We start from the raw sequence: 20,652 nt of genomic DNA, 5'->3' as shown, positions 1-20,652 counted from the left end.
GAATGCAACAAAGAATATTCAAGTTAAAAATGTGTGCTCCGTGTGAATTGGATGCCAGCAACGGTTTCTTTTTTTTTTTAAATAGCTGTGACGGTGGCACCCCTGTGTAGCATCACTTCTTTTAATAACACTTTGTAAGCTTTTCAGTTTGTATTGCTGATTTAAGCAAGTAATTGTCCTGAAAGATGTGCAACAAATGCTGTGCTTAAACATTCCTGCACATGTTCTTCAGCAGCTTTGGCTCCCTCCCTCATCATTGTGGATGCTGGCTGTTTATCTGCGTGCAGGACAGTGGGGTCGGTCCTTTCTTCAGCTTGTAGAGGTTAGCGGGCCGCAGGACAGCTTGCCGTTATCTCCTCAGTGCGTCTTAAACGAGATCGGGTCCAGGAAAGAGTCGGTCTTTCGGGATCGTTAGCGTAGAGTTTTCATCTCGGTCCGTGGGTTCAGCAGGTTTGATCTTCGGGCCAAAGGGCCTGAAGATCAGACATTCACAACTCATTTTGAGCCTTTTTCCTTTTGTCTGCAGCGATTTATTGGGACGCTGTGAATTTTGAAGCTATGAAACTGTTTGGCCACAGAGTAGTAAACTCATCTTTACCCAAAAACGACTGTCTCCACCTAGGATGAACTTTCTATGGCCATTTTTTTCCCCTTTATTTGATCTTTTTTAGCATGGCACAACTTCTCCAAAGTTTTCTTGACCCTGTCCCCGCTATTTGATTCTTTCACCCAAACAATGTTGCTGGCATTAAATTCAGAAAGAGCATGTATCTGCATTAGTTTAAACATTGTTCTCATTATACTATTTTACTTAAATATAAAGTCTAGATGTGAATGGAGATGTTAATGTAGCTTTTGCAGAGAATGAGTTTTTACATGGACTGTATTCATTTCAACAGAATAACAGGTTAACCCGAGCCTCCTAAAGTCTGAAAGTATGCTGGAGAGAACGTGTTCACCTTTTCATTCTTTTATTTTTGGCAGTTATAAATATGAAATAAACCTGTTTCAAAAGAAATTTATCAAAACAAATATAAAAATATTTCATGTAGCAATGGCTTGTTTCACACATGTAGATATCTTAAAAGGAGGCAAACTACCAACTACAACAGTTTATTTTAGTGCTGTTTAACCATTTTGTCTGATAAACAATAATAATTAAAAAAAAATAATAATGCATTAACTGTTCATGTCTCCCAAACCAAAATATTTAGAAGGAAAGTCTTCAAACGAATGCCTTCCGCACAAACAGAACCCAAAATGACACTGAGACTAGATGAAAGTCTTCCCCTTTTTACAAGTCTAGAATTCTAGGAGTTAAGTGAAGTAAAAAAAAAATCAGTTCATTCCGTTTTGTTTAAAATGGTTTGAATTGAAGTACTTGGAGTGAATATTATAATACCAACAACATGTCCTGAAAAGAAGTCATTTCATTCTCTCCAAGGCAATTCTTCCTTTCGAGACTCCAGTGGAAACAACTGTTAGTTCCTCACATTCCTCCAGTGCTGAGATCACCTCAGACAGTGGTTGTAGTGGACAGACAGTGGAGCCTGGACCTCCAGGCTACTTCCAGAACAGGATGTTCCAGAAGAGCAGCCAGCATGGATAGATGAGCAAGGCAATGAGTGGGTACACCAAAGATCCGTACAGGCTGTGGTCCAGAATGCCCTGCGAAATGACTGACAGGTACAGCAACCAACCATCTTGGAAGCTGACCGGCATTTCTTGCAGCTCTTGGAAGAAAAAGACTGAGAATAGGAGTACGCAGGCGGGGCTGAGGATGACCAAGACAAAAGCTGACAGAACCCTGAAAAGAAAAGAAGAGGACGACGACGTTTTACTTAAGCAAGACAGGATTATGGATACAGAGCAACAGTGGCCGAAGGGTGTGTGTGCAAATGTATTACTTGGGCACATGGGGTGTGACAAAAGCAGCCACGGGCACCAGGCTGAGAGCCAGGATGAATCCCAGGGAGAAGTTGATGAGGGCAGTGCAACCCAACAGCACAGCCAGGTACAGCACGGCGACGAGCTTCAGCACCTTCCAGCCCTGCTCCGTCCCCTCACCTGACAGCAGCCTGCAAAACATGACCCCAAAAACAGATCATTCCGCTGCAGCAGGGTCTCACAGGTGCACCGTTGGTGTACCAATGATGAGGGTCAGAAATCTGTTAGTGCTGAGTTTGACGCACTTCCTGCTCTGAATCTGAGCTCACACAAAAAAAGCTTCTCGCAACATCTCCAGTGTGATCTTCCTGTTGGTTTGGACATTTATATTTCCAGTAAAGATTTGAGGGACATCATCTCTGAGACACAACTGTCATTAATGAGGACGAAATGGTGAAAAATCGTTTCAGAATATGAGTCTCTGGCCATGTCCGGACCGAAGGCGAGGAAAAACACACGCATCCAATCCGAGCGGCCAGAGTGACGCACTGAGACGCATCTGTTGAAATCTGACCAAAATTTCTGACCAATTTTAATCAATGGGATTGCATTTTTTCCTCAGACTTTTTAAAAATCCATTTGAACCCAACCTGGTTATGCCAACAAAGACTTTAAGTGACTGAAAATGGCATTCGAGGCGTGTTGAAATTCAAAGTCCACTGGTCATAAATCAGAATCAGTACAAGTAGCTACCTGTGTGCGTTATGAGGCAAAGCCAGTCCTGACGTGTAGACGGCGATGGCTGTCAGGACCACAGCTTCGGTGCCAGACACCGGGAAGTGTTCCACAGCCATCTCCTGATAACGGATTGGCAATATGTACAGAGCTGCTCCGGTCAGGTGGCTGATCACCAGAGGAGTCAACACCGACAGCACGCTTGGACTGGACTGCAGGGAAAGAAGTTTTTTTTAGAGAGGCGATTAAACCGACTCAAGTAAAGAAAATAGCTTATTTCCTCATTTTTTTATTCTAGTATTTGTGTCCAACCTGCTCGAGATCAGCAACTCCATCCTCAGTCCTGGGAGGCGGGGTTGACAGTTGAACCCACAGGTCTAAAGCCTGAATCACGGTTAAGGGAGAAATTTGAAAGATTGCGAGGCGAACATTTAACATGTCATATGTAGGTTTAAAGCTGTCGTTCGGTGACTTTTCTGCACTTCATTTCAGGTCATCTTAAAATGCATGGGAAATCAGAGGGGGAGGATACACGAAGCAGCAAGATAACAGCGAGGAGGCCGAAGGCTGGCATGTAGTATCCGATAGAGACGAAGTGAGAGAGCGACGGCATGAGGTAGAAGAAGTAGGACTGGTGCAGGCGCTCCAGGAGGTTGTTGAGTTTACGATACATTCCCTCCAGCAGCCTAAAAGACAACATTTATTTTTTTATTTTTTAAATTACACATTGGTAATGAATGTAAAAAAAAAAAAGGTTATGATAAACAAGCACTTGCTCTGACCTGCCGATGGTGGTGGCGTCAGTCTTGTACTGGCGGAAGCTGTTGATGCCCTTGATGGTGGCCGCCTCAATGTGGTAGCGCAAAAACAGACCGTGGTCTCCCCATGGGCGCCCACTGGCCTGCTTCATTACCATCAGCATCATGGTCTGAACTGCATGGCTGTAGCCTGACACACTGTCCCAGTCATTTCTCTGCAGCTACAGAAACATCAACGGACAAACGACAAAAAGTCAGATCATCCCCCTGGTCTGCTAACAAACACTTTGCACTGGTTTAAAAGCCTTTACCTTGCCCTGGATTGTGCAAAGGACCCCTATCTTCTGACAGAAGGCATAAAAGAGGTTTGTTAAATCCAGGTTGGGTAACTGGCCATTGAGGCCTTCCAGCACTATGTCCAAACTGGTGATAACGTCACTGCTGAGCTCCAAGGACAAGGCTGCCTGGATTGAACCTCCACGACCTTGTAATGGGGACCAGTCCATACCTAAATTAAACGTTCCAGAGGGAAAGAAACATTGAAAAACAAACAGCCGTTTTGGTTCAAGAACAGTTCTGCAAGAAGCTGGGTGAGCAATGTTGACTACATGCATGTGACTAACTTAAACGTTTCAGGGCTATTTGTTGAGGTTTATTTTCACTGGATGAATGCAGTCGATCACCTGTAGTGTTGGTGTGGTGGTAGCCCTCTAGCCAGGCCTGCATACCAATCAAATCATGCTCATTTACAAGAAAGATGATGTCCTTGGCCCAGTAAATCTGATCTATCAAAAGAGAGAATTTATTACACAAAGAAATGCAACACTGTTCCAGTGCCGTCTCATTTTGGGCTCATTGATACAGATGCAGCACTCACTCCGGAAGTAATGAGCCAAGCCGAGCAGCAGTCCCACAGCTTGGTTGTTGTTATCGCCGGGGCTGCAGGGAGCACTGAGCACCAGGGCTTCAGTCCTCGGAGCTCTGGGCGCCCGAAGGATGCCATACACATTTGTACCTTTCACCATCTGCCGGGAAAAGGTTAAAATATTTTTTAAAAAGCCTGTCATTAACTGAGAGCAGAAATGTGAGGAGAGAGCCAAAATGCAGTATGTTTTCAGTCGCAAACTCACATATCTCTCTTTGTTTTCATCAGGGAAGGGTAGTGTGCGAGAGAAGCTCTGTGTATACACCTCCAGCCCTCGAGCCTGCATGGTTTTCACCAGCCAGTCCACCGGCATCCCACTGCAGAGAAAGAAATAAAAGTTATCATGAGGTTTGTAAGGGTGAAAAACAAACCAGAGCACTTCCACTTAAATGTATGGTAATAACAGTTATTCTTACCCAGCTCTCTTCTTATGAGCTGAAAACTCTCTGCCTGTGGCGAGTGCCCTTTCCCCAGCAGGGAAGCGCTCCTCCACCATCGTGGATCCCATGGCATTTTCTGACATGTAGGTCCGCAGAGTGAACGGCTCAAATGCCAACCCCATAAACCAAGCCACACCCGCAAAGTAGCAGACCGTACTAACATATAAAGATAAAGACAAATCAAATTGGTTATAAAATAAAGTATAGGTGCAACACTAAAGTGCAACACGGAATTAAAGACTTCCTTCAATGATTGGTACTCACGAGATTGGAGCATTGAGGCGGGTCAGCAGGCTGATCAAAGCCCGTCTTCTGTTGGGGTCAGACAACAGTCCCATCTTGTTTCCTCTGTAACGCCGAAGGCTGGATAAACAGGACACTTAAGGCACCACACATTGCAATCATTAAATGTACTCAAGGCGTGGATATAAATCAATCACTACCAGTAAAGATAGCTGGACAACTTGATATAATCGGTTTTATCATTACCAAACATACAAATATTCACACACGCCTCATTAGGTGGGTTTCCATCCAGCTAGACCTGTTTTATCCCACCCCCGGTCACACAGCAGCATCGACTGACAACTGTGCTTAGCTTGCTGCTAGCTAATTACCAAGCAAGTTCCACGAGACCTTGAATGCTTCAAAACGCTGTGAAGACGGTCCGGAATTGATAATCATATTAATAGTTTTGTATTATGTATATTGTGAATAATAACCTACCTTCGTCCCGTGGTCTCATCCACCTGCGGATGTTGGGCTTGATCACAGCAGCAGCTGCTTTTTCCAATTTCCTTGTTCCTGGGGGAACGCAAATACCGCGGACTGACTTCCGCCCAAGCAATTAAATAGAAATAAAGAGCACCGGATTTTGGTACAGTTTTTTTTTTCTTTTTTTAATGTGAAAAGGAGCATCTCCAAATAAATACTATCAGACCAAAGAATTTGCAGTAAATCTTTGATAAACAGATAAATAAATTGTGATAAAAGTTGACTCTAAATAAAGTTCAGTTTGACACGCTTGACCAAAATAAATGGTCGTGTTGCCACATCGTAGTGTACCACAGATTATGAGTAACATTTCAATTATAGATTTGCAGACCTGGAAAACAATCAATACAGAAGTATACACTTAAGTACTGCTGTATGATTAGTGAGTAAAAATCTGTCACACAGTATTATGGTCAGACATTCTCTGCAAGCATTCCTCATGACAAAAAACACAAAGTTTTGCTCATGATTTAAAAATGAGCTCATCTGCTTGTGTTCTTTAGCATAGAGGGGTGCAACAGGTTGTCCATGACGACAAGCAATACATCAGCTTCCTCAAAATATAGTCTGCTCACCTCTTGGTCCTCCAGTTTTCCCCCCTTCTGTGTATCCTGTTCAGTTTTATCGCAAAACTTATTCTAACTCATCAACTCAAATAAATAAGAAACAAAGAAAAGTTGTGCATTCATATATTTATTTTCTGGGTCACATATATACAAAAGTATACAGTAAATGCTATGAATGAATACAAAAATAAAAAAAAAAAAGCTGCTCGCAGAATCATAGTCCATACACATCACTCTGTGGTGAGCATCGAGGCTTCTCGAAGATGCTGCCTCACCACCTCATCCAGCACCTTGCTCACACCTTTACAAGCAGTCATTGCAGCTTCAATCAGCGCCTCGAGGTGATCCTGATGCAGTCTGGCGTCCATCTGAAGCAGAGCGATCTGTCCTCCCCGGGGCAGCAGCGCTAAAGCCAGGGAGCTCACTCCTCCGCTCTCCTCCGCGTAGCAAAGGTCAGCGAGGGGAGTCTCATCCACAAAGCCTACCGTGCAGGCACACACATAGTCCCGCATCGGGATACCGGCGTCAATCACTGCCAGCGTGGCAGCATTTACGCACACGCTGTAATTACCTCCATCCGACTGCAGAATCTGGAATACGAACAGTATTTTTGTTTTAAAAAAAAAAGAGAGAGAAATTTGCACATTTTCCAAGATGGTGGGACATGGCAACAATCAGTCCGACGCTCACCTTGACATAGATGTCTATTTGAGAGCGCGGGTAGAGCTGCGTCAACACAGCAGCTTCGAAAGTCTGCTTGAGGTGGAGGCTCATCTCAGTGGATTTGCGGTCTCCGTGTGGTCTCCTCTTCCTCTCCCCTGTGCTGAATGTTGCCATGCTATACTGGCAGTTGATAACAGCCCGATCATGAAGGGTCCGACTCCTTGAACCTCGCATCTAGAGGGGACAGAGAGAGAGAGACATCAAATAAGTAACGCACAACTCCTTTTGGTACTTTAATCTGAGCGGGACTGAATGACTTGTGCCATAATACTGCTTTAAAAAAAAAAAAAAAAAAAGAAAAGAAAAAAACAGTTACATCTTAAATTAATCACACAGCACACTGATCGCAAATCTGTGATGTTCCATTATGTGACACAGTACCATCAACCAAAACATTAAAACCACCAAAAACTGAAGTGAATAACAACCGTCTAGTTTTAAAGCGATGTTCCGAAACCGAGAAATAACTTTGTTACACACATAACAACGTCCTCTGATAGCAGCAGGCTCTCTATAATAGCAACCCATAATACACTGATTAAACTGTGTTGTGAAAGTGAAAAACAACAGAAATGCTGTTAAATACACTGGACCTCTGGATATAATGAATGAATTACAGTTAACTTCCTGTATATAAGCAGGCATGTCTGCTGTTGAACCACATCAGACCCTTGCTTCCTATACTGTATAATTCAACCCGTCCTCAGCAGACAAACGGGCCACTTACCTCATGCGGACCGTACACCACAGCCAGAGCTTTCGTGTTTCCTTGCTCTAAATAAGCGGAACCGTCAGCCTGAGCAAACACACCCATACGGGCCTGAACCTTCCGCAGCTCGGTGGCTTTCCTTCCATCCAAACGGTATCCTTGGTCAGACAACAGTTCCAGGCCCGCCATGGTTCTGCTAATTCCACACAGTGACGCCCCGTCCCACGTGTCTGCTGCCGCACTACATTACCCATCAACCCCTCACGAACTTAACGGCACGTGCAAAGGTCCAAAAATAACCCCCGTTTTTTTTTCCTCCCTGAAAGTCGCTGTAATCAACGTTCAATAAGGTACATTTATTTTTAAATTTCGGAAATTGTTTAGGCAAAAATGGGGAAAGTTAATGTTTTGAACTGAAGGGCAGCGTGGGCTGCAAAACAAAAGCCTATTTTGTTGCAGTCCATGAGTTTACTGTAACACTAACACTTCCACTCATGACTGGACATCGAACACATAAAAATACGCTTTTCGAATTCAGAGCAAAATGGAACCGCTTCCAGTAACATGCAAAACATCCCTTATTTCTGACATCTGACTTATTTGTCAGGACACGTATTCAAACAAAGTGATAAACTTCTTCTCGTTTTAATAGGATGCCCAACTTAGTCAAAACCTGGTTAAATTGGATTGCATTTGCTTTTTAACATCAATTTCGAGGCAGTGCAAACATTTTGTTTCAAAGCCTTTATAGCTTGATATGGATTATATGATAATATCAGGCATCCCCTATCTTTAGCCATAACTCGTACTGTATTTAGTTATTTCTTATCGATATTACTACAGATTTATATTTCGATTTCAGCAATATGCATAGTATTATATTTCAATATAGTCTACCTCTACGCCTTTATACAAGTTCTGTTCCATATTTGGACAAAATAGGAAGAAATATGCAAATATTATATTGACATTATATTGACATTTCTAGAATTCTGCAGACTTGACGGCTCTCTCTCTCTCTATACATATATATATATATATATATATATATATATTTTTTTTTTTACAGCGATACCAAACTAATTGTTTCCGTGTCTCTGACTTCCATGCACTAAAATAAAAGGCTACATTCTTGTTGAAACCCCCCTGGCAGTCCACGAGGAACTCTCACTCGGATCCATCCATTCTCCAGCGAAGAGATCAAACGTGCGCCAGCGGACAGGAGGCAGAATGACAAACGCCACGATGGAATGACAGTTGCCAAAACTTAAAAACACTTTTAAAAATAAAATTTATTAGCATCTCTAATGTGTATAAATAAAAACATATATGAAACAATGCATATACGTATAATGTAATGAGCTTAACAATAACAGGGTTACATGTGATAGGAAGGAGCAGTCTTTAGTTTAGCCAGTGTATTGTGAGAAAAATGTACTTTGAAAATCAAGCTTTCAAATACGCATACCTAGAAGTCGCAAATCTACATTCTTTGACAAGAATGGAGCAAAAAAAAAAAAAATTCTTTGGGGGGGATGATAACAAGAAGAATATGGTAAATATGCCGTTTTTTGTCCTTCTGTCTCTTAAGATCTTAAAACATCTTTCTTTTAATACATGATAAACTTTGATTCCTGTAAGGTTCAAACGTGTTGAGGCGCAAAGCCCCCCCAACACTGTTCACGCTGACCTTTTGCGACTTTTACAAAACACTATAAAAAAAATCCTAAAAAGGATTTCCAACTCACTTTTCAATTTTACTGAGGTCACACTGTTCCACAGACTTCTAACAACGGGTCCCAAGCAGACCTGAAATCTAGGGACAAAATGACTAAAATGTTAAAACAGGGTAACGACAAAAGAAAAACTAAAAACAAAAAAACAGTGAGATAGCAAATGACAAATTTGACATTTAACTAACAGACCCAAATGGATCAAACAAACAAAAAAAGTGGACTTGCAGTCATACTCATGCAAGGTTTGTCATATTTCTGCAATGGCTTTCTGTGCCTGGGTCAGAGTACCAAAAAGACTGTCAACAGATGCTTCTGTGTCAGGGTGGGGGGGGGTCGAAGGATTTGGCTCCCTAAGGCAAAAAAAAAAAAAAAAGCAAAGAAATGAAAGTACATCTCCTCTTTATTGTGTCACCCAAAGTTTTCTATTTGGTCATGCTTTTAAACACTCGTTGTGGTCGAATATCTCAAACCGACAGATATGCACGCGAGACAAAATCTACCTCGGTTAGCTGGTTAGAACTAAATGTGATGAAGTGATGACGAGAGGGAAAGGGCGCACAACCGACCGGACGGGGTTTCAACCCGCCACAGACGAGTCAGTGTTAGCTTGTGGATCGTGATTGGCCGCTCTCTCGGTTTCTGCTCGTGGATCAAAAAATGATCGCATTTTAATTGGGGACAAAAAAACAAAAAAAAAAAACACCCAAGACTAAACTGCCTTCAAAGTAAAAAAAAAAAAAAAGAATGGAAAGAAAAGAAAAGAATAGTGAGGTGTCTGCTTTAATACGCAGGTGTATGCAACAGTGTGATAGGTTATCGGCACCCAAGGATCATGGCGACCTCATTCAGCCTTGTGGAATGAAGGGACTATGTAGTAGATCTGAAAAAGATGGTCTCTGCTCCATCACAAGTCTTTTAAAAGAGTGCAAAGAACCCCTTATTTTCCCTGATATATCCATGTTCTTGCGTCCTAGAACTCAGCAAACTCCTTTGCACATTTTTCCGTTAAAGAAACGCGGATATCCTCCTCCTCGTAGTCGTCGAAGTTGCTGGTGTCCCCGGGGCCTCTGCACTTTGGTATGAACGGCGCTTCGACCTGCAAGAGCAACAGAGACGTGCGTTTCACAAGGCTGTTAGGGTTGTGTCTACACCGCTTGTCAGGGGAGCTGGGAAGATATATGGTCTCATGTAGAAGTAGAAAAAAAATCTGTCAAGAACAGCTCAGGCTGCTGTACACAGTTAGAAAGACTTTGCTGTATTTTAAAGTAGAAGTATCAAACACTCTCAGCTTAAGTGGTTGTCATATCATCAAATATCAGGGACCCTACCCTATTGGATCCAGCTGCTTCTCCCACATTCTGGTACTGACAATTACACACTTTATGTAAGCAATTTCCAAGGTGTGTGTGTGTGCGTGTGTGTGTGGAGAGACGACAACATGCAGTTCTCTCTACAGTTTTTCATGTTAACAGCAGGGCATACCCATACATTTATTGGGACCCTTCGAGGCCTTTTGTCCTCCATAGCACTTGAGACATTTTTTACACTGTCAGCTGATACTTCCTAGAAAGAAGTTGATCTCAAGCCAGGGATTACAAATATGCCCAAAAGCCATGGATTTATTTTTCCATCGGCCCGTAAACCTTTACTTAAAGGGGCACCTTTGGCGACTGTGGTTTCTCACTCTCTGATTATTGACTAAACATTCACAGACTGTTTTCCTTTTGCAACCTGCTGTTTATACTCATTGTGAAGCTGTAGGTTTTACAGAGGCCTAAATAAGTCGGCAGAGACCGAAACATGTATATATTTTGAGTAAAGAGACAGATATATTGGCCTAACGTCGGCATCAGCTCATTGACTGCAACTGGCCTATCAGCAAGCAGGATAACATCGACCCATTTGAACAGAGAACACCTTTTTTTTTGTGAAAGGTTATAATAATGTTTTCTTGACGCATTTTTTTCTCATTTAAAAAGTATGATGAAGAGCGAAAACACTTCCAAACTGTCACATTAATATTTATAAAAACCCATTTCATAGCTTCCCCGGCATTAAGGGAAAACTAATGACAAACCCAACCTGGAATATTTCTAACACATGGACTTCACAAACGGTGCATCCCTAATTTTGAGTCCACAACACTTTGGCACATTTAGCAAAGGCTGTTGCATAAAAGTGAACATTAGAGCCCACCTAACTCTCAAAAGCATTCACACTCTTTTGCTAATGCTTGAAAAACTAATTCATTATTCAGAAGAATCTTTGTAGCTCGTCTACAATTAAAAGAAAAACAACATTATCTTTCTTGAGCCACAGGAAGAAACATTGAGGTGTTCTCTATGTCATTCTCCTCTTCCTGAAATGCTTCACTACCCGCCGAGGTTAAATCATGCTAGTTTATGAGCTTTTCGTCTCTTGGAAATATTACAGGTGACGAGTATTACAAATGAAGGGGGCAATAAAGTGAATGTTTTTTTGCGGCAAAAACCTGACATAAAAATAAAGTCATCGATCCACCTCAACCAGCTTTGTATTTACTAAACAGAGCGTGTCAGAGAAGGCACAGAATATAGCGTGTTTGTGTGCAAACCGAGTCACTAGAATGGTGGCCCTGAAGGCCGGCTGGGATCATTCGTTTTGTAGAGCTGTTGACAATCAAATAATATCTAATGAATGCCTTCTCTCTATCTTTCTTTATGTCATTCATTCAGTCTATTCAACACCAAAAAAAAAACTAATTTGATGAATTAAAAAACAATCCATCTTCACTGTCTTCCAGAGGAAGCTGGGTGATTTAAAAGAGCCGAGGCAAAAAACACTGGCTTTCCAGTTCTGGAAAATGCTCCACTGTGTCCAACCACAAGTAAACATCCACACACAAAACCAACACTAACCTTTTAAGAACTGACAATTCTACTTCCAAATAAAATCAATAAGAATAAGTCCGTGTGTGATGATGTCACTACAAAATGTGTTTGTCTTGCCTTTCGCTCGTAGATTGCAATCCAGTCTGTGGTGGCGAACCATTTGTGGCCCTTGATGTCGTTGACTCCGTTCTTCAGGTTGCCAAAACGTTTGGTCAGATCCACCTGCAGCAGGTTCCTCAACAAGTCCTTCAGATCCGAGCTGAAGTGGGAGGGGAATCGTACCTGGAAAGAGTTTTTTTATTTTTATTTCAGCAGTTAAAACTGGGAGCTTCTTTTTCTGCACGCTACATTATTCCAAATAAAGAATCTAAAACGAAACCCTTCTCACCTTTCCAGACACAATCTTTTCATAGATCTGAATCGGCTGATCTGCAAAGAAAGGAGGGTAGCCAGCTGCCATTTCATAGATGAGGACTCCAAGGGCCCACCAGTCCACAGCTTTGTTATAACCCTGAAATAGACATCAATGCAACTTAAAAAGCTAAGAAAAAGAAAGAGAAAAGTGCTCTCATGCCTAATTCTTTTGGTCTGGACTTCTCAGTTTGACAAAACTGTTTAATAAACATGTTAAACCACCTCATTTCTTTCCCTTTATAAAAGAGAAAGTGAACTATGGTTTGGTTCTTGTTGTTTTCTGGTGTGAATGCATTGCTCGGATGGAAATATGGACTGATGACGTGAAAAGGAAACTATAAAAAAAAAAGTCATCCATCATTTCCCTTCCTTTCAACGATGACAGGCTTCCAACCCCAAACGCCACCGTTAAATTTCCACCAGTCTACAGACCAATAACAGAATACATAGATGTGTGTCGGTGATGATTAGGGAGCAGGTGTCGTGCAACGTTCTATATGGTGTGTTTGCACAGTGACATTTTGAAACCGCACTCAACTGGATCAAAAGTATACAATGTAACAAAAATATGAACCTTGGTTCAGTCTTTTGGGTATGAAAAATTCCTTGAGTGGCTTTTGTTGCCATAGCAACGCGCACTGCAACATTTTTTTTTGTGACACAAAATGGAAGATAAATGCTGTTTCTTTCTGGGTTTAAAGCTACAAGTGAGCAGGATGTTAGTTTGCTGGGGAGGGGAGCACAGTGTGGTGCCGAAGAATATGAATATGAGGAATTAACTGAGAAACCATCAGCAGTGGGTGAAAACGGGCTCCGTTAACATATTCTGGCTCCAAACTGTGTCAACTGAACAGATTATTTTCGGGTGGAGTTTTCTGTCACGTGCAGACAACGTAAACTGTGATATGTACACGGAAAACAAAAGCATTTAAGATCCATACTTTGCTGAGGATGATTTCAGGTGCCAGATACTCGGGTGTCCCGCACAACGTCCAGGTTCTGCCTTTTACGCGTTTGGCAAATCCAAAGTCTGTCACCTGGAAGTAAGAAGCATGTACTGTATTCTGCTTGTTGGCAAGTGAAGATGCGTCAGCACGATGAATTACTTTCGTTGCACTCTAGCACACCTGAATGTAGCCGTGGTGGTCGATGAGAAGGTTCTCGGGTTTCAGATCTCTGTAAATGAGATCTAGCGAATGTAGGTATTCAAACGTCAGCACTATCTGGGCGGCATAAAATCGTGCGTGTGGTTCACTGGCAGGGAAGAAGTAAGACGTGTTCAGAGTCAACAATGGAGAAAAATAAACAATTAATCAACAAAATTAACTAAAAGTAAACATAACACGGTGCTCACCTGAACCGTCCAATTCTTCTTAAGTGTGAGAACATCTCTCCTCCCGGAACATACTCCATTACCATGTACAAATTGGAGTTGTCCTACAAAACAAAACAGGCAAATAAAAAGTTGCATTCTGCAGATGAACCAATAAAAGGAATTTCTGGAATTTCAAAAATAAGCTCACAGTACCTTAAATGCATACTCAAGCTTGACAAGAAAGGGGAAGCTCACTGCCTGTAATATCCGCTTCTCATTTAACGTGTGTTCTATTTGCTTCAGTTTCACCACCTGACAGACAAGATAAGATAACTTAGTCAGGAAAATCTAACTTAAGTTAGCAACAGATTATAGGAACTTTAAAAGCAGAAGTTGTTTTTTTATTATTCCAATTCAAATTAATTTGACTTGTGCAGCCCCCGGTAATCTCATAAAGCAGCACAAATGGTTTAAAAATGTGATTCTTAAGAAGATAAACAGTGATTTTGCAGGCCATGCTAAGTAGGCCCCAACTTTTATCGTCTCTGCACATTTTAACGGTCATGTCAACATTGGTGTTCATTTGAAAATTCCACAAGAGGCCTGATAAAGCTGCCACTGACCTTCTGCTTGTCCAGTATTTTCATGGCAAAATATTGCTCTGTCCCTTTGTGTTTCACCAGCATGACTCTCCCAAATGAGCCGGTACCCAGAGTCTTTAATCTGTCAAAGTCATCTAGGCACGTTGTGCTCTGTGTAAACAACGTATGTTAGAATACTTGCTGTACAAAGGCTGTAAATGTTACGTTCAACTTCTCGTCAGTCTGACCTGTGGTGGGCATTCCCATTTCCGTAGGAAATCTTCTTTGGCTTTGGCTAGAAACTCTTTCACTATAATACAAAAACAACAAAAAAGAGACAGTTGGTACACTTCTTGACAAAACAAGTGAGGTTTACAAGTACAAAAACATATTTGGGGTTTAATTGAACTGGCAAAAAGCCTAAATAGCTGTGATATGAGAGGAGGAAGGGAATAAAAGTCGGGAACGGAAATTAAACTGTAAGGCAAAGGAGAAGAACAAGGGCAGGATCAACTCTCATCTGGATATGAAACAAATGGTATAATAAAAGATAAAAAAAAAAATCACGTAGTTTACGGTAAAGACAAGGAAAAACACAAGACAACAACATCCACAACAGGCAGACAAGTGATGCATGCCAAGAAACTTAGAACTCTGTTATTTAGTAGCTTTATCCAATAGTGTAACGGGAAAACACACCACAAGGGAGCTATCGGATAAGTTTCTCTGAGCATCTTGTGCATCACTTGCAGTGACAGAAATTGCGGGAAGGTTAATAAAAACGGTGAGCAAAGACAAACCAATGTAAAGGAAACACAGCAGGTCGCAGGTATCCAGATTGAGAGAATGTGGATAACAAAAACAAACAAAAAAAAAATTAAATAAATAAATAAACAGAAACAAACACAAGACACTGACTTATTATTAAAGCATACAATAGTAGCAAGCACGTCAAGCAGGTTTGCACAATGAAACCAGTGCTGTTCTGCTATTCTGGTCATCTTTTCGAGGAATCAGCATACCAAAAGTCTCTATTGATCACCAAGGTTTTGCAGGAACAATCACCCACATGGATGGGATGATACAGAAGAGAAGACAAGAGAGAAACATAAAGTTCATGTACATGACAAGTACAACAAAAAAACATGAAGGATATGTCGTGACTCAAAGCAACAGGCATGAGAACATAGCTGACACCTGAGGAATTTAAGCAGAGACTAACTGTCTACTGTGGTAGTTGAATAACAGGTGTACCAAAATGCCATGTAGCAGAAATTCAGTCATGCACATTAGGGCAGATTGAAACGATAACGCCCCAAAACGAAAGGAAAAAACCCCAGAAATAAATGAAAATCTATAGAGTTGACTGCAAAGCATTTAACTTAGAAGAACTTCAGACTTCTTTCTTTGTAATAACCTTTAAAAGACAAAAGATAAATGAAAAGAGAGAGAGAGAGAGAGAGAGAGCAGACACAAAACAAGTAGATTAAAACAGAATCAGCAGATACTCTGATAAGAGAGTACTTAGCTGTCAAAAAATACCAAACATGTCTGCAGTTCCAGATTCTCCACGGTGCTTTTCTTTGTGTCATGCAAAACTGCAGATAACAATTATCATCATTCATTTCACCCGACAGTTGTTTTATCGGCTGTTACAGAAACAAATATCAAAATTTTCCTTAGACTAAGATGACATCCGAGACATCTGAATTTTCACACCGACTTAACATCCAGCAGTCAAGCTGAGACATTTTAAACTCTCAAAAATACGAAGACTTCCCTGCAACGTTTCGTGCCTGACGGGGGGGTGGAGGGGGACTGCTTTAAAGTCTGCAAAGTTTGCCAACTGCTTCGAAGAACAATGCCAAAATTCAGCCAAGCATAACATGGCTGAGTTCTGTCGACCTATCTTGTTGCACTGTGGCGTGAACAGAGTACATGGGTACGGTGAAATAAAATAGGTGTCGGGGTGGCAAGTGTTTGATCCCCCTGTCCAAGTGTGACTGTGCTGGTACACTTCCAACCATTCTAGCCAGTGACATCTATATACAGTAAACACAGAAAACGCACAAGACGGTAGGTTACCAGGAGGCCTTGTCCAGAGCAGCAACACTGCAGACAAATCTGCAGCTCAGGGAACAGTGTCAGCTTAAACGGGTTTAACAGTTAGCCTCTTCCCAGGATATAAGGATCATAGTTGCATTCTAAAGAAGTGCTTTGTAGTATAGATACTATTGCTGATCTGATCATCTCTGTCCTGCTCGAAAGCTGTCGGTTGGCAATGTTCACTGCGCCTGCCTGATGTCTCTCAGCAGGTCAATAAATCTCAAAGGAGCTTACTCACAGCATAATAAAATGATATTACTATAAAAACAGACTTTGTGCAAAACTCAACACTGTTGTTTTCTTTTTGTTTTTTTTTTGCTTTAAGAGATTGAAAACGTGTGGGGAAAAAAAAGAAGAAAAAAAAAGGATAATTTAGGAATTTTTGGTTAACACGACACACAATAAACCTCTACAGCTTTTGTGTTTTACAACCGGTCATAGGGAAACAGTTATGATTTACAACATGGGGTGATCAATGATGATCTGCCGGACACATCAAACTATATGACAGTAAAGTAACACTGGCCTAGGCCGAGTTACGTCAAACCTTTCAAAGCTTGTAATACCCCTTATCCTCTGACGAAGGTCCGATGACAAGCTGCTCCAGTCAATGACAAGCTGTGTGTGAGAAGTGAGCCCTAATGGACCTTTACCACAGCAAGATTAGAGAAGGGGCTCTAAACAAACACAAGTGGCATAATTCAGACGTGTGTGCCTATGCTGGAAAGACAGTAGTAGGTCCCAGTTTTATGAATGGAAAGAGGGGATTTGTCATTTCTTCACCATATTTGGTCATGGTGCTGTACAGAGGGAAAGCTTTGTTTATGTAGCTAAGAATAAAATGTGGCAGTGAAGCCTGGGGCTGAAACAGTCCCACACTGCCTTCAAATAAAATAATTAAATGCCTATTTATACCAATTAGTCATGGCTCTGTGGTTTATTGCTGCAGATTTAAGATCATCAGTGCAAAGTTTCTGCCTGACACAGCTGGCTGTGCTAAGAAGAGCCCGCAGCCAAACATACAGTAAAGAGCCACACAGTCAATGACACAAGTTCAAGATGACACTGTACAAGGGGTGCCGAAGTGACGCTTTGACTTTGAGACTTTTAGTATACACACCATGATTCTGACAGGAAACGGCTACATGCCACAGCTAGCTGTAAAGGGCCTGAACAGCTACGACCATAAGGACGGAATAAGGGGCCTTCTGTGGGCTAATCCCCCCCACATCACAGCTAAAGTTAGCAGGCTAGCTGGTCTTCAGCCTTGACAATTCTTGAGCTTCAGCGGACATGCACACATCTACGAAACATCTACAATTTCCAGTATGATGAATGTGTCAATAAACTCTGCTTTGGCAGCTAATTCTTTGCGTTTAGTAGCTTGTTTATACTGTCAATGCTCCCCCTTCCCCATCCTATGGAAGCTAACACACCCACAAGTCCGGGCTCTTCTTCTGCAAGTTGGTTTATCTGAGGCTAATGTTAATTCCATATGCAAACCCACACAAACATTTATCCACGACCCTTATCGACTGCTTATGGTAGACTGCTTGCAGAACTGGTGGAATACGTGCGAGTGAGAGATAGATGACTGACGGCCCTCGACTGCTTTTCAGTAGCCACCGGTTAAGACAATTTCAGGGTTATAACAGGATAGCGGTTTTACGGGGGGTTTGTGAAACGCCTATATAGGACATAAAACCCAGTTGAGACCAAACAGCAGCCCCGACTCACCGCTTTCTAGCTCGTTGCCCTTCTTGGCGGTGGCAGCATTCCCCATGGTGTGGAAGACACGGCGGACGCTCCGACTGAGAGGAGATGGCGGCGGCTAGCTAACCTTCCAGCTGATGTTTGCGAAGTCCTCAAAATAGGTGAAACCGAATCGTTACAAATAATTACTCGGTGAAATCGTGAGGAAATAACGTCCCGTGTCCCTTCCGGCTGCCCCCTCACTCTCCCTCTGCCTCTCCCTCTCCTCCTTCCCTCGGAAAGATTTCCGCTGCTACTTCGGTGATGTCTACACGGCTGACATGAAGCTAGCGGTCACTTGTGTCTCTGACTAAGCTGCTCCCCCTCTCCAGCCCTCACCAGCTCGCACCAGCTCTCAGCGACATTCACGAGCACCGTGCTAAGAGCTCGGATTGGCCTGAGATGTAGCTGACAAGATACCAGTACAGGTTTTTAGCTTCCGCGTTTTCGGACTATCACGATTCAATTCATAGATACGGAGTCACCTGAGTGTGTTTTGCCCGACTTTTAAAACGGCTCCTTCTTTGTTTCTTTAGTAACTAATCCTGCTGATAATGGGCCTAGCTTGGCTAAAAATACATTGTTGCGTATTATTTGAGAGACATTGTTTAAGTTCATCCGATGCTGTTGCACTTTTAAGCACATGGGTTCGAGTTTGTGAATTACGTGTTTGCAAGTGCATTTTAAAAAGCATGACCTGACAGTGAACTTGTTATTTACATATTTCAATAGAAATTGTTGTATGATCAAATAAATGATCATTAATAGAAAGAGAAAAAAACCGGTGGGATGAAAACACGTTAGTTCCACAGCAAGTCCAAAGTTATTATCAAGTCTGTAGCATAAAATGTTGCTTTTATAGATTGTCCTTAAAAAATTGTAGCTCCAGGAAAGCTCAGTCTGATTGGTCAGCTGTGCCCCATCCCGCTGAAATCTCACACAGTTTGAATGGACACACATTAGTAGTGCAGGATGAGTAAAAAAAAATCCTAAACATTTAAAATTTTCCTAAAACAAATGACAAACTCTAAAATACCTTTTAGAATACTTGCTAAACTTGTGTTTTAAATTCTTGGGCCAAAAATGCCAGGTTTGCAAAAAAAATAATGATAAATGACAAATTGATTTTAATAATTTACTATTGACCGTTGGGGCTCTTATGACTTGACTTTTTAGCATTATAAGCCTGTGTGTAGAATGAGATCACAGGCAGAGTATTTCTGTTTGTTCAAAGGGGACAGCTGAAGAGCGGAGGTGAACAGCTGGGTCAAAGCCCCCAAACTGTGGAACAAGCTGCCTGAGGATATCAGGTCAGCAGAGTCGGTGACCTCTTCTTAACACATTACTTTACTGGATAGCCATTCCTTTTTTTTACTTGATCCATTTGGTTGATTGTGGTCCATCATTGGATGATTCAAATACTAAATTTTTTTTTATTTTATCAAGTTGTCATACTTGATTTTACTCTCCTATCTGCTACTGGTATGAAGCACTTAACATGTGTTTATACAAGTGCAATATGGCGGTTGTTCTTTTACTTTTCTCCTCTTCTTCATGTTCTTCCATTTCTTCTTCATATTATTGTTATAATAGAATTGTTAGAATAGAATAATAGAATTGTACTAATAAGTTATGACCAATACTGGATTTCCCAGCTTTGAGCATCACTCTCATCTGGATTTCCTAATAAAGCTAAAGCACAGTGGCCTTCATTTTAGGCTAAATTAATGTAATACTTAGTGAAGGGCAGTTATCTGGAATCCTTTTTTTTTGTTTGTTTGTTTTTTTGCAGGTTGGTCACACTTTACTGGAGGATTTGATTAGGTTCTGGGCTTGCTAGTTGATCCGGTTGGATTAGCAAGGTGAATTTAGTGCTTGTCTGTCTGGGTTTATATTCACTGATCCAGCATATCTGATGGAATCCATCAACCCCCCCCCCCCCCAAAGAAATGTGAATCAGTCACGTTTGTATGGACTGATGGACTGATGTGGAACAATAAAGGATGTGTAGTGTAACCACACTGGTGATGGTGTCAGCGTTGGTGCTTGTTTCTAATTATTCAGAAATAGTTCTCCTAATTATGTTGATGAAGATCCAGGAATTGAAGAAGCCTTTCAGATGAAAGGTGAAACGTCTTCGAGATCCAAGAAGAAGTCCAGTTGCCCTTATTAAAGTTCTTATGACTCATCAAGATGCTTGAATGCTTGATTAAAGTATACATGTGCAAAACAATCAATATGATGTGCTCGTTTAAACTGAAAAGCAGGTTTTTAAGTCCACACACATTACAATATTACTGAGCTAGCACTCCTAGAAGGAAAATTAAAAACTGAAGGGATAATTACTCTATAAATAATGAC

General features: G+C 41.5%; 3 protein-coding genes across 3 annotated transcripts; all 3 read right to left on the bottom strand.

Annotated features, from left to right (window-relative positions):
• Positions 1-954: 954 nt before the first annotated feature.
• On the bottom strand, positions 955-5,573 carry gpaa1 (glycosylphosphatidylinositol anchor attachment 1). Its single transcript, XM_072363770.1, has 13 exons — positions 5,472-5,573; positions 5,010-5,124; positions 4,722-4,901; positions 4,511-4,622; positions 4,258-4,405; positions 4,064-4,165; positions 3,692-3,888; positions 3,405-3,601; positions 3,155-3,308; positions 2,935-3,006; positions 2,641-2,834; positions 1,908-2,078; positions 955-1,807 (listed from the first exon to the last, which is right to left on the bottom strand). Exons 1-13 carry the CDS (start codon positions 5,488-5,490, stop codon positions 1,564-1,566), a joined length of 1,905 nt encoding a protein of 634 aa, XP_072219871.1. The 5' UTR covers positions 5,491-5,573; the 3' UTR covers positions 955-1,563.
• A 618-nt stretch (positions 5,574-6,191) lies between these two features.
• exosc4 (exosome component 4) lies at positions 6,192-7,804 on the bottom strand. Its single transcript, XM_072363133.1, has 3 exons — positions 7,536-7,804; positions 6,776-6,982; positions 6,192-6,675 (listed from the first exon to the last, which is right to left on the bottom strand). The coding sequence occupies exons 1-3, from the start codon at positions 7,704-7,706 to the stop codon at positions 6,316-6,318; spliced, it is 738 nt and encodes a 245-aa protein (XP_072219234.1). The 5' UTR covers positions 7,707-7,804; the 3' UTR covers positions 6,192-6,315.
• Positions 7,805-8,791: 987 nt separating this feature from the next.
• Positions 8,792-18,649, bottom strand: prkacbb (protein kinase, cAMP-dependent, catalytic, beta b). Its single transcript, XM_072363132.1, has 10 exons — positions 18,277-18,649; positions 14,682-14,743; positions 14,476-14,604; positions 14,066-14,164; positions 13,892-13,974; positions 13,665-13,791; positions 13,479-13,574; positions 12,512-12,634; positions 12,241-12,405; positions 8,792-10,349 (listed from the first exon to the last, which is right to left on the bottom strand). Exons 1-10 carry the CDS (start codon positions 18,320-18,322, stop codon positions 10,224-10,226), a joined length of 1,056 nt encoding a protein of 351 aa, XP_072219233.1. The 5' UTR covers positions 18,323-18,649; the 3' UTR covers positions 8,792-10,223.
• Between the last annotated feature and the right edge of the window lie 2,003 nt (positions 18,650-20,652).

This window comes from Leuresthes tenuis, unplaced genomic scaffold (assembly GCF_036924035.1).
Source record: "Leuresthes tenuis unplaced genomic scaffold, fLeuTen1.0.hap1 SCAF_14, whole genome shotgun sequence".
In the NCBI taxonomy this organism is placed as follows: Eukaryota; Metazoa; Chordata; class Actinopteri; order Atheriniformes; family Atherinopsidae; genus Leuresthes; species Leuresthes tenuis.
This window is presented reverse-complemented; position numbering and strand designations above follow the sequence as displayed.

Excerpts from the sequence above, each read along its gene's own strand:
- prkacbb (XM_072363132.1), bottom strand. The coding sequence starts at position 18,322 with ATGGGGAATGCTGCCACCGCCAAGAAGGGCAACGAGCTAGAAAGCG. Across the intron at positions 14,605-14,681 it reads AATGGGAATGCCCACCACAG|AGCACAACGTGCCTAGATGA; the intron begins GTCAGACTGACG and ends TTGTTTACACAG. Across the intron at positions 14,165-14,475 it reads AAATACTGGACAAGCAGAAG|GTGGTGAAACTGAAGCAAAT; the intron begins GTCAGTGGCAGC and ends CTTGTCTGTCAG.
- gpaa1 (XM_072363770.1), bottom strand. Across the intron at positions 4,406-4,510 it reads ATGAAAACAAAGAGAGATAT|ATGGTGAAAGGTACAAATGT; the intron begins GTGAGTTTGCGA and ends TTTTCCCGGCAG. Across the intron at positions 2,835-2,934 it reads GAGTTGCTGATCTCGAGCAG|TCCAGTCCAAGCGTGCTGTC; the intron begins GTTGGACACAAA and ends CTTTCCCTGCAG.
- exosc4 (XM_072363133.1), bottom strand. The coding sequence starts at position 7,706 with ATGGCGGGCCTGGAACTGTTGTCTGACCAAGGATACCGTTTGGATGGA. Across the intron at positions 6,983-7,535 it reads TGGTGTACGGTCCGCATGAG|ATGCGAGGTTCAAGGAGTCG; the intron begins GTAAGTGGCCCG and ends TGTCCCCTCTAG. Across the intron at positions 6,676-6,775 it reads AAATAGACATCTATGTCAAG|ATTCTGCAGTCGGATGGAGG; the intron begins GTGAGCGTCGGA and ends TTCGTATTCCAG.